Source organism: Dermochelys coriacea, chromosome 8 (genome assembly GCF_009764565.3).
Source record: "Dermochelys coriacea isolate rDerCor1 chromosome 8, rDerCor1.pri.v4, whole genome shotgun sequence".
In the NCBI taxonomy this organism is placed as follows: domain Eukaryota; kingdom Metazoa; phylum Chordata; order Testudines; family Dermochelyidae; genus Dermochelys; species Dermochelys coriacea.
Window position 1 is genome coordinate 66,451,526 of NC_050075.1, and position 12,731 is coordinate 66,464,256.

A 12,731-nucleotide genomic window follows, 5' to 3' on the forward strand; every position below is an offset into this window, starting at 1 on the left:
GCACTGTGGGTAGCTATCCCACAGTTCCTGTAGTCTCCGCCGCCCATTGGAATCCTGGGTTAAGCTCCCAATGCTTGATGAGGCAAAAACATTGTCGCAGGTGGTTTTGGGTACGTGTCGTCAGTTCATTGTCATTGTCACCCCTCCCTCCGTGAAAGCAACAACAGACAATCGTTTCGCGCCTTTTTTCCGTGCCGGTGCCATACTGCTTTCAGCAGACGGTGCAGTAGGACTGCTAACCATCATCATCAAACCACTGCTTCCGCTGCCACTCTGCTCTCCTGCTTTTGTCTCAATAGCGAATTTCTCCATGTTGTCTCTCATGGGCTCCCGCTTCCGCTGCAACTCTGCTCTCATGAATCCACCTCGCAGGTCGTCAGCCACCGCTTTCGCTACCATTCTGCTCTCCTGGTGGTCTCACAGGGCTGCTTCCACTGCAACTCTGCTTGGCTGCTCTTGTCTCGCCATAACACAGCCCGCTCAGCTGTTGTGTCCTGGCAGTAGACGGTGCAGTAGGTCTGCAAACCATCGACATTGAACAACCGCTTCCGCTGCCACTCTGCTCTCCATGCTTGCTGTGTATGGTGTCTGCAGGAGCCTTCTCAGATCACCGCAGCAGTTATGAGCATTGTAAACACCTCGCGTATTATCATGCAGTATATGCAGAACCAGAACCTGCAAAAGCAGGTGAGGAGGCGATGGCAGCGCGGTGACGAGAGTGATGAGGACACGGACACAGACTTCTCTCAAAGCACGCGCCCTGGCAATGGGGCAGGTGGCAATGGGACAGGCTCATGCCATGGAACGCCGATTCTGGGCCCGTGAAACAAGCACAGACTGGTGGGATTGCATAGTGTTGCAGGTCTGGGATGATTCCCAGTGGCTTTGAAACTTTCGCATATGTAAGGGCACTTTCATGGAACTTCGTCACTTGCTTTCCCCTGCCCTGAAGTGCAAGAATACCAAGATGAGAGCAGCCTTCACAGTTCACAAGCGAGTGGCGATTAGCCCTCTGAAAGCTTGCAACGCTAGACAGCTATCAGTCAGTCGGGAATCAATTTGGAGTGGGCAAATCTACTGTGATCCAAGTAGCCAACGCAGTCACTGAGCTACTACTATAGAGGGTAGTGACTTTGGGAAATGTGCAGGTTATAGTGGATGGCTTTGCTGTAATGGGATTCCCTAACTGGTGAGGCGATAGACGGAACGCATATCCCTCTCTTGGGACCGGAGCACCAAAGCAGCCAGTACATAAACCGCAGGGGGTACTTTTCAATGTTGCTGCAAGCACTGGTGGATCACAAGGGACATTTCACCAACATCAACGTGGGGTGGCCGGGAAAGGTACATGACACTTACATCTTCAGGAAGTCTGGTCTGTATGAATAGCTGCAGCAAGGAACTTACTTTCCAGACCAGAAAATAACCGTTGGGGATGTTGAAATACCTATAGTTACCCTTGGGGACCCAGCCTACCCCTTAATGCCATGGCTCATGCTGCCATACACAGGCAGCCTGGACAGTAGTCAGGAGCTGTTCAACTATAGGCTGAGCAAGTGCAGAATGGTGGTGGAATGTGCGTTTGGATGTTTAAAAGGGCGCTGGCAAAGTTTACTGACTTGGTTAGACCTCAGCGAAATCAATATTCCCGTTGTTATTACTGTTTGCTGTGTTCTCCACAATATCTGTGAGAGTAAGGGGGAGACGTTTATGGTGGGATGGGAAATTGAGGCAAATCGCCTGGCCGCTGATTACAGGCAGCCAGACACAAGGGGGGTTAGAAGAGCAAAGCAGGGTGTGCTGCACATCAGAGAAGCTCTGAAAAACAGTTTCATGGCTGACCAGGCTACGGTGTGGCAGGTCTTTTTCTCCTTGATGAAAACCCGCCCCCTTGGTTCACTCTGCTTCCCTGTAAGCCAGCCGCCCTCCCCTCTCCCCGTCAGTCACCGCTTGCAGAGGCAATAAAGTCGTTGTTTCAAATTCATACATTCTTTATTAATTCATCACACAAATAGGGGAATAACTGTCAAGGTAGCCTGGGATGAGTGGAATTACAAGGTCCCACTGCACTTCGTAACTTATTGAATTCCAGTCTTCGGTTGCTTGGGCAGTCCTCTGGGGTGGAATGGTTGGGTGCCCGCAGCATGCATGCGCCCCTCCCCCCCCCCCCGGCACATTCTTGGGCATCTGGGTGAGGAGGCTGTGGAACTTGGGGAGGAGGGCAGTTGATTACACAAGAGCTTCAGTGGTGGTCTGTGCCTTTCGTGCACCTCAACCATACACCGGAGCATATTAGTTTGATCTTCCAGTAGCCTCAGAATTGTATCCTGCCTCCTCTCATCATGCTGCCGCCACCTTTCCTCTTGCTCCCGCCACCTGTCCTCTCGTGTATCCCTCCTGTCCTTGCGTTCATTTTGTGCTTTCCTGGACTCTACCATTGTCTGCCTCCACGCGTTCTGCTGGGCTCTTTCAGTTTGGGTGGACTGCATGAGCTCAGAGACCATTTTGTCGTGCATGCGGTTTTTTTCGCCTTCTTATCTGCGCTAGCCTCTGGGACGGAGATGCTAGTCGCAGCATTGAAACATTTGTAGCTGTGAGAAGAAAAGGGAGAGGAAAATTGAAAAAGACACATTGGCCATTTAAAAGGAGGGGCTGATGTTTTTGGGTTAACATGCAGCACAAACCCAACTAATCCCCCGCCCCCTGCCCCCCACACACACACCCAATTCTCTGGAATGATCACTTCATTTCTCCCCCCACCACGTGGCTAACAGCTGGGATGATTTCTTTTCAGCCACAGGCAAACAGCCCAGCAGGAACAGCCACCTCTGAATGTCCCCTTAATAATGTCCCTGGAGGATTTCTGCCCCACCCCCAGACATGTTAACAGTCTTTTTGCCTGTACTGGCCACGAATGCATCCCAAATCTTCAGGGCAAAGTAATCATTAAACATGCTTGCTTTTAAACCGTGTATTATATTTACAAAGGTACACTCACCAGAGCTGCCTTCTCCGCCTTCAAGGTCCAGGAGCCCGAGTTGGGAGGGTATTGGATCATGGTGATAAACAGTTCCTGGCTGTCGGGGAGAACGGTTTCTCCGCTTGCCTGGTGTGCACTATGTTCAGCCTTCCCCTCCTCATCATCTTCCTCGTCCCCAAAATCCTCATCCCTGTTGCGTGAGACTTCCCCCTTGCAGAAGTCCATGTACAGGGTTGGGGCAGTGGTAGGGCACCCCCTAGAAGTGCATGCAGCTCATCATAGAAATGGCATGACTGGGCTCTGACCCCGAGCGGGCATTTGCCTCTTGGGTTTTTTGGTAGGCTTGCCTAAGCTCCTTAAGTTTCACACGGCACTGCTGCAGGTCCCTGTTATAGCCTCTGTCCTTCGTGCCCTTGGAGATTTTTTCAAATATTTTGGCATTTCGTCTTTTGGAATGGAGTTCTGATAGCATGGATTCGTCTCCCCATACAGCGATCAGATCAAGTACCTCCCGTTCAGTCCATGCTGGATTTCTCTTGCGATTCTGAGACTCCATGGTCACCTCTGCTGAGGACATCTGCACGGTCACCTGTGCTGATCAGCTTGCCACACTGGCCAAACAGGAAATGAAATTCCAAAGTTTACGGGGCTTTTCCTGTCTACCTGGCCAGTGCATCCGAGATGAGAGCGCTGTCCAGAGCGGTCACAATGGAGCAGTCTGGGATAGCTCCCAGAGGCCAATACTGTTGAATTGTATCCACGCTAACCCAAATTCGACTTGGCAATGTTGATTTCAGTACTAATCTCCTCGGGGAGGAGTACAGAAATCAATTTTAAGAGTCCATTAAGTCGACAACAATGCCTTCGTTGTGTGGATGGGTGCAGGGTGAAATCGATCTAACGCTGCTAAATTCAACCTACACTCGTAGTATAGATCAGGGCTGTGTTTTTCCACTGGAGGGGGCAAGTCTGTTTCCAAACAAGGACATTGGATTTACACGAAACAGCAATATGTTTTGCTGCTACTTTACACTGAGAAATGAGAGATTTCTTTGGGCATGAAAAATTGTTTGGGGAAGCTTCATGTTATAAAGTGTACAATGTAATCAGAATACTTTGGAAAATATTTACACAAATTGCCGTTAGTAAGGCAATATGGTTTTTAATCGAGGATGCTATTAGTTCTGAATATACATCTTGGGGACATTTGCCATTTTGCCTTTAAATTTTTAGAGTGGAATTCCTTTTCATTAAAGTAATATTGGCAAGTGTGTCAAGCATTGGAGAATCTGAGCTCCTACTTGTATTAAATTCAGTGGGAGTTTTGCTACTGAGTTCAGTGGGAGCCAGAACACATCACAGAGGATTATCCAGCGACCCCATCCATCTGCTCTTTTTTCAGCATGTCTCTGCTGCTCTTGTTTGAGGGGATTTGTAGGAAGGCTGTGTGGACTAAAATTCAGTTGGTTTCAATTCTTCAGTTAGGCTTCTTTTCTTTTTACATTTTGTTGTATTGGATAAGATGACCTGATTGATTAAAAGATAACATCAGCCTGCATTAACCAAAATCTTGCCTAGAACTATAATATGAATAATTTTTTCTTTACTCTATCTGCAGGTAAATTATGACGACTCTGAGAATAGGGAGGTACCAGATGCTGTTGTGAACTTGCCAAGCATTGCAGCAGTATCAGAGTGCCATAGGAAATTAGAATCCTTAATCCAGAAGGTTTGCTTATAGCTTTATATTCATTCAGAACACTATCAGGAAATCTAAAGTATTTTCTATCTTTTTACATCATTTCCATGTTTTTCTATAATTATCAGAAATGTTTGCTTGGAACAGGTGAATTACTAGAGGATCAGCCTTTTTTGGGAGGGGAGTGCTGATTAAAGCCATTCAATTTATTTTTTGTGCAGTAATATTTGATATTTCAGCCTTTTAATTTGATTCATCTGCTACGTCTGTGGATATCCATGTACTGTCTGTTGTATTTTTGGCTTATTTTAGAAAGGTATTGACAGGATAGCAACACTCAAAATATATGCTTTGTGTGTGATTGCCTATTTTAAAAAAACCAAACCAAACCCAGAATACACACACACTTTGACAATCCTAATAGAAATATGTACATGAAATTTTAAAATAAAAATTTTAAAAATTAAATTAAAATTTAATGGGAGAATAGATTTTTGGTTGGAATTAAATCTTCCCATCAGTGCTGGCAACTGAACTGTTGGAGCGCTGTTAGTTATGGGAACTAAAAAGTTAAACTGACTAGAAACAAGGAAAATTGAGCTACCTGTTTTTCACTGTGTCTGTGTGTAATATGAAAAATGGGGAGAGGGCTAGTGGTGTGAGTGGTTTGTCAGGAGCAGGGTCACAACACATAGGCTTGCGGAGATTCTAGGCAATGTTGTAGCCCTTAGGGCAGCCCCAGAAGACTGCTATAACTTAGACTAGCTCACAGGGCTGTCTAAATTATGCGGGGAGCCTTTCCATCCTCCAGAGTAGCCCAGGATCAGGGATTGCAAATATGGCTTAAAGCCATGTTAGCCATGTAGATGCTTCCCCAACCCATCTCACCCCAGGTTGAGAGTTCTGTGCTGTGCCCTTTTAGATCTCACTTAATACATAACTGATTTTTATAACTAAACTGATACAGATTTTCTTCTGATTTAAACTTCAAACTATTGAGGGATGAACAAATCTTTAATTTTTCTAGTCCAAGGGCTATACTGAGGTTAAGATTCAGACTACATCATCAGAGGGTTAAAAGTCCACAACATTTGAGACTTTGAAACAAGTGCCATGGAAAGTGGTGTGCCAACTGTTGTTCTTAAGTACTTTACTATGATTTTATGTGATACATTAGCTGCAACAAGTTTATATTAGGCTATAGGAACTTGTTTCATTCACTGGAAACTTTATTCATCCTTTGCTTAACGAATGTGTCATTAGTGGAAGATTGTAATTTAGAATTTGCTTTATTGCTCCAGATTGAAGAGTATGAGAAGAAAGAGAAGACCAAGTTCAGTGAAAGCCATAGCATTCATGTTTTTAGGAGATACTTGAATAAGATTTTAATTGAAGCTGGAAGACTTGGCCTTGTGAGTATTCAAATGTTAGTGAAAATATGGTAGAATTTTAACTGCTACTTTATATATTTTTCATTATTGCAAATCAAAACAACATAGTGATTTAAGTATTCCAGTTACTCCAAACTAAGATAAATAAGATAAAGGGAATCATAGTGAAAAGAAGTTTTACAGATTAAATTATGCAACATTAAATTAAAATACGTACAGTAAAATAATGTACCTGCAACCCTAGCCCTCTCGTGCCCAGTTTGTCCACAGCTGCAGAGGGAGCCCACATGAAGCTGGGCTGCATGCTAATGGGAGGTGTGCACTCCCCATGCAGCCTTCCTAAGTGCTGCCCTCCTGTTTGGAAACAGAACTGAAGCCTTTCAATGAACAGAGAGCCCTCTACACCTGCGGAGATACGAGCAAGATTTGCCATATGGAGAAGAGAATATAGCCGACATAATTTATAAAGTATTCAAAAGGAGGTGATTGATGTTCAGAATACTTATGTATCAGTTCGCTGATATGATGCAGCCACTGCTGAGACAATGTGCACGCTCCCTGCACTTTAAGAGACAAGTTCTGTTCAGTCTTTTTGTCATTTGACAATTCCAGGGCATTAATTCACTTGTTTACAGGAGCTTGCATAAAACAAGATCACTCAATTACTGATCATTTCATTTTGATGTCTTTGGATGTAACTTTTTCCCTATTCTGAGGCAGAGAAAGAATTTTTTCTTAAGTATAAGCAAAACAATCAGTTAACAGCATTGTGACGAGTTGGGTCACAGAGACCCCCTTGAGACTGCCACCTGATGTGCTGAGACTACCTCTGAGCCCATTTTCCCTGCCAGCATGGAACTTCAGTAACCTGTCTCGTTGAGCCAGACATGCTAGCCTGCTGCAAACACAGACCCAGGTCTGAACCATGTTCCCCAAAAGCTGCAGACTTAACTAAAAACAGCTTGAGAAGTGCTCCTGTCTCTGGCACCCAGCTCCCAATGGGATCCAAACCCCAAATCAATCCGTTTTACTCTGTATAAAGCTTATACAGGGTAAACTCATAAATTGTCCGCCCTCTATAACACTATAGAGAGAGATGCACAGCTGTTTGCTCCCCCAGGAATTACTTACTTACTTTGGGTTAATTTATAAACAAAAAGTGATTTTATTAAGTATAAAAAGTAGGATTTAAGTGGTTCCAAGTAATAACAGACAGAACTAAGTAAGTTACCAAGAAAAATAAAACAAAAACACGCAAGTCTAAGCCTAATACATTAAGAAACTGATTACAGATAAATCTTATCCTCAGAGATGTTCCAATAAGTTTCTTTCAAAGACTAGACTCCTTTTTAGTCTGGGCCCAGTCTTTCCCCTGGTACAGCCCTTGTTCCAGCTCAGGTGGTAGCTAGGGGATTTCTGTAGCCTCCTTTGTTCTATTCTACCCCCCTTATATAGCTTTGGCACTAGGCGGGAATCTTTTGTTTCTCTGGATCCCCACCCCTCTTTCTAAATGAAAAAGCACCAGGTTTAAGATGGATTCCAGTACCAGGTGACATGGTCACATGTCCTGTGAGACCCCAAGCCTTCATTCTTCCTGGCCTGACTCACAGGAAGGGTTGCAAGTAAACAAAGCCATCTACAGTCAATTGTCCTGGTTAATGGGAGCCATGAAGATTCCAAACCACCATTAATGGCCCACACTTTTTGCATAATTCCAATAGGACCTCAGAGTTATATTTCGTATTTCTAGTTTCAGGTACAAGAATGATACATTTATACAAATAGAATGACAATACTCAGTAGATTATAAGCTTTGTAATGATACCTTACAAGAGACCTTTTGTATAAAGCATATTCCAGTTACATTATATTCACCCTTATTAGCATATTTTCATAAAATCCTATGGAGTGCAAAGTCACCAACCATTACCAGAAAGAAGCACATTTGATAACATTTCTTAAAGAGCAGTGAGCGCTTCTGCCTTTTTGTACTAAACTATTCGCCAGTGAACAATGCCATTTTTTCTCTCTCAATTCTTCCAGCTACAAATTGGACTTTCCAGTCTGTTTGAGAATAGATTAGCTGTTAATACCTGCAAGTGGAGAGGTATTTTGAAATCCTAATAAAACATTATTTAACATGAAGTTCCACTTCTTTTTCCATAAATATTTTAATAAAGTTATAATACATGAACTTTGAAGGTATGTGAATTAGTAGTTTCATTGGTACAGAAGAATTAACAAAAAGGCTCTAGAAACTCCAGATAGCAAATGTGACTCTGATCTTGCAGACTGACCCATACAGAAAGATAATGATCATGCATAATTAGGGCTCATCCTTAGGACTCCATATGGTAATATGGGTCTTTTTGCATAGATGAGATATACTGCAGGTTTGAGGAAAGATCAGGTAATTCTTCATACTTTTGTCTTGCTGATAGATTTCGTATTGCAGGTCAACTGTTTAACTATTGGTTTCATAGTAGCAGCCGTGTTAGTCTGTATTCGCAAAAAGAAAAGGAGTACTTGTGGCACCTTAGAGACTAACAAATTTATTAGAGCATAAGCTGAAGTGAGCTATAGCTCACGAAAGCTTATGCTCTAATAAATTTGTTAGTCTCTAAGGTGCCACAAGTACTCCTTTTCTTTTTGTTTAACTATTGTTTTGTATTGCTTTCATTTAGCCTGATGAAAACATTGGTGATGTGCATTATGATGCTGAGATCATCCTTACAAGTCAGGCTCTTTTGGAGATCAACAGATTTCTCAATGAGGAGGACTGGAAATCAGGCGCTTTGGATGATGCAGTTAGTGATATTCTGATTAATTTTAAACATCATGATTATGAAGTTTGGAAATGGAGGTTTGAGGACACTTTTGGAGTTGATCCATATAATTTGCTTATGGTAAGAAAAAGGGATTCTCTGTACTTTTTTATTCTCCAGTGTTCTTTAATAGGCCAGCCCAGTCACTGAGTATATCCTTCTCCCAATAGATGGGGATCAAAATAAATTAAACTTATGATGCTCTTCCGCTCAAAAAGTGCTGCCTGAGCATTCCTCACTTCTTCCATCCCAGCAGGTGAAGATGACATATCTGCCCAAATTAGGCATTTTTAACTTTGTTTTTCCTCCTACCTTTTTCTTATAACTTTTTTCTGCTTGAAATTATCACTTGGCCTCACAGTTATTTCTCTTTATTCTCCATCTTTTGGATCTGTATGTGGATTGGCCCATTGAGTTGGGCATCTTTCTTAGTCCTAGATTTCCAGGTCCAGATATTGGATCTTAAGCTATAGGGTTTCAGACACACCTTTAGGGGCAGTAGTTTGGACTCTGTTGATGCAGCCCTTGGGGTTGATCTGTATAATGTGCTTGCTCCTGGTGAGAGAGGAGAAATATTAGTTTACATGTTGCAGCTTTTAATAGTTCTGTGTCTTTAGATTTAATCATATATGAAATTTTAAAAAGTAGATTTTGAGTTAATCATAAATAGAGAGGTATAATTCCACTGAAGGTCTGTGGTGAATTAATAAATCATAAGTTTAAAATAAAAATCCATGTATTGGATCTTTAATTATTCTTTATCCCACTTATCATGTCCCGGTGGTGCTTTAACCTCCCTATTCAATGGTCTTCTCCTGTGCTGCCTCTCTTTTCCCCCCTGCAAAGTCACATAGAGGAGTCTTGCTGCTGCTTTCTTATTCTGCTTAAACCACTGACAGAATAGGTTTGCCTCACTGCCCTGCTGCAGATGCTGGAGTGGTGATTCTCTGTTAATAACCACCAGACATTTTGCTGCTCCAGCACTGATTTTTTTTTTTAACTTTTGTACTTTGCCATTGTAACAATTCCATCACACTGAAAATGTTAAATGTAATTGAAAATAGTGAGAGACTGTGCAAATATAGAAGATCTTGTGATGATATGATGGAATGACCTTTAAAGTCAGGAAAAAAATTCCTTTTCCCATAGTGCAGAGGATATGCTCTGAAAAAGAGGCAACAGTCTCGTAACATGAATGTATTTGGATGAATTGAATCTGTTCCCTGTTTTCTCAAGATTTCTGTTCCTTCTGATGTGCCTTCCTTGTCGTTCAGTCCCATAAGGCATCTATCCATTTCTTTCTCAGTGCCTTTTTCTTTTTTTCCTCATTCATTCCTGTCCTCATCACTTTCCCCTTTACAATATAAATCCACTGTAGTGTCCAGATCCAGCAGTTTCATTTTAGCAAATTCCACATTGGTCTTCGACAGCTTTTATCATTTCCTGTGGGGCCTGGCTTTTCAAAGTGCCGTTCTGCTCTTTTTTCTTACTTTTTTTAAATTAAACTCATAGACACATAGACTTTAAGGTCAAAAGAGACCATCATGATCATCTAGTCTGACCTGCACATTTCAGGTCACAGAATCTAACCCACCCACTCCTGTAATAGACCCTAACATTTGGCTGAGTTACTGTAGTCCTCAAATCATAATTTAAAGACTTCGGGTTACAGAGAATCTGCTATTCACACTTTTTTAAACCTGCAAGTGACCTGTGCAAAAAAATCCCATGGTCTCTGCCAGTCTGACCCGGGGGAAAATTCTTTCCTGACCCCAACTATGGTGATCAGTTATACCTGAGCATGTGGATAAGACCCACCAGCCTGATACCTGGGAAAGAATTATCTGCAGTAACTCGGAGCCCTTCCCATCTAGTGTCCCATCACTGGCCGTTGGAGATATTTGCTGCTAGCAGTTGCAAATTGGCTACATTCCATTGTAGGCAGTCTCATCGTATCATCCTCTCCATAAACTTATCAAGCTCAGTCTTCAAGCTAGTTAGGTAAATGAAGCTGAAAAAGAGAAGTTTGTAATTCTCTCATTTTACTGGCAATAGGCTTGAAAAACTCCAAATCTGGTTCATGACTTTTCCCCTCTCATTTCCTTTTCAGGTACTCTTGTGTTTGGTGTGCATTACAGTAACTGTAGCTACTGAGCTATGGACACACATTGGTTGGTGTACTCAGGTAAAACGCATTTTATTCATCAGTTTTCTCATCAGTTGTGGATGGAACTGGATCTACTTATATAAGGTAAATTAATCAGAAATCCTGACTCTGTTCTTTAATAGTAAACTTTTAAACCATGATAATCCAGAGAGTTTGGGGATTATTTTTTTACATTATAAAATACAGTTATTGATTGCCAAAGTGAATACTGTAATGGAGACTTCAGATTGCACAAATTATGAGATTTAGATTAAAATCCTTGCTTCTTCTCGCTGCAATGGAGCACAGAGTTCAAAATGCAGTGGAGCCATCATAATTCCACTACAGAGGATTTGAAGACTGTATGTGACTCTCCAAAGCACCATGGTGGGAGGGATTAAGGAAGTGGCTAATTGATCTGAGTACTACATTGATTCGCTAGCTAAAAACCTTATATAGTGGGTGTATACTATACAGCAGCTGCTGCTAAAGCCCAGAGCTTCAGTAATGGTCATAGAGCAGCTGATAGAATCCTTACCCTAACACAACCCAAGGTACAATCTCTTCAGCTCCTACCTAAAAATCCCCGCACAAAGCACATGTACTTTGGCTTTTCCCGAGTAGGAGGCTTTGGTCCTTAATATGATTTTGAGAATTTAGTTTATCGCTAGGTCAATTTAAAACAAAATGGTCAGATCTCTGATGTGTTTTGGCGTCTTTGGTCAAGAAGAGTCTCATGCAGATGCGCATTTTAGAGGTGCCCCATCAATTTAAAAATTACACTTTATTCAAAAGATTTTTACCTACTCTCATTACAAATTACATTTACATTTATTATAATAGAGGTTTGAGGGAGAGGAAAAAGAACAGGAGGACTTGTGGCACCTTAGAGACTAACAAATTTATTTGAGCATAAGCTTTCATGAGCTACAGCTCACTTCATCGGAGAGGGAAATTCTCCCATTGTCCAGATAGTTCATTTTATGCATAGTAAGTTTTGCTGTTTCTCTGTATAGTCAATTTTTCTGGGATTTTATGTGGTCTTTTACACATCAGCAGGGGAGGAAAAACATGTTTAAAATTGGAAAATATGGTTATAAGACCACAAAAATTGGGGTAGTCAGGGCAGTTGAGACACTTTTTTTTCACTCTTTTAAACTATCCCTTTAAATGAATGTCTAATAAAATTCTTTGCACCAATCTAGAGTTAAAAAATAATGTAATGAAGCTCTTTGAACTGTAGACAGTTAAGAAAATAAACTACTTGTTCATTGATGTTGACCTATTAAAGGAACAAATTTGCTATAAGGATACTTTGAAAAGCACACTAAATGAATAGGGTTACTGCTTGCTGCAGACTCCTCTCCATAGAAATGTTTCACTGCTCTTTCATGTGTGTTACGGGTCTCCATATTTTCTGTATAATCTATGCTGCAGATAACTGACCAGTAGAGGGGCCTTCCACAGATCCAAAGGAGGGTGGACGAGAAAATATATTTTTATTCCCTAATAGTACCCATTACTTAGTGGGTACTACTGTTATTTATTACTAGTTTAATTCTACGGTGGAAAAATACAGTCCACTTTCTACCAATGTTCAGTAATCTTTTGTTGATCTCTCTCAAAATAATCTATGCACTGTATCCATTATTTCAAGTAGTTAATATCCGTAACATTTTGAAAATCTTAT

At 41.7% G+C, this 12,731-nt stretch overlaps 1 protein-coding gene across 13 annotated transcripts in view; it reads left to right on the forward strand.

Annotated features, from left to right (window-relative positions):
* Positions 1-12,731, forward strand: part of CLCC1 (chloride channel CLIC like 1) — a 28,283-nt gene that overhangs the window by 3,203 nt on the left and 12,349 nt on the right. For 10 of the 13 annotated variants that reach the window (XM_038414230.2, XM_038414232.2, XM_043491327.1 and 7 more), the window contains exons 3-6: positions 4,599-4,709; positions 5,981-6,091; positions 8,755-8,976; positions 11,006-11,146. In XM_038414230.2, coding sequence (XP_038270158.1) covers positions 4,599-4,709; positions 5,981-6,091; positions 8,755-8,976; positions 11,006-11,146 — 585 coding nt within the window. Of the gene's footprint in view, positions 1-3,639; positions 3,944-4,598; positions 4,710-5,980; positions 6,092-8,754; positions 8,977-11,005; positions 11,147-12,731 lie in introns of those variants that run through there. The other 3 variants (XM_043491324.1, XM_038414233.2, XM_043491323.1) reach the window with 2 other exon arrangements.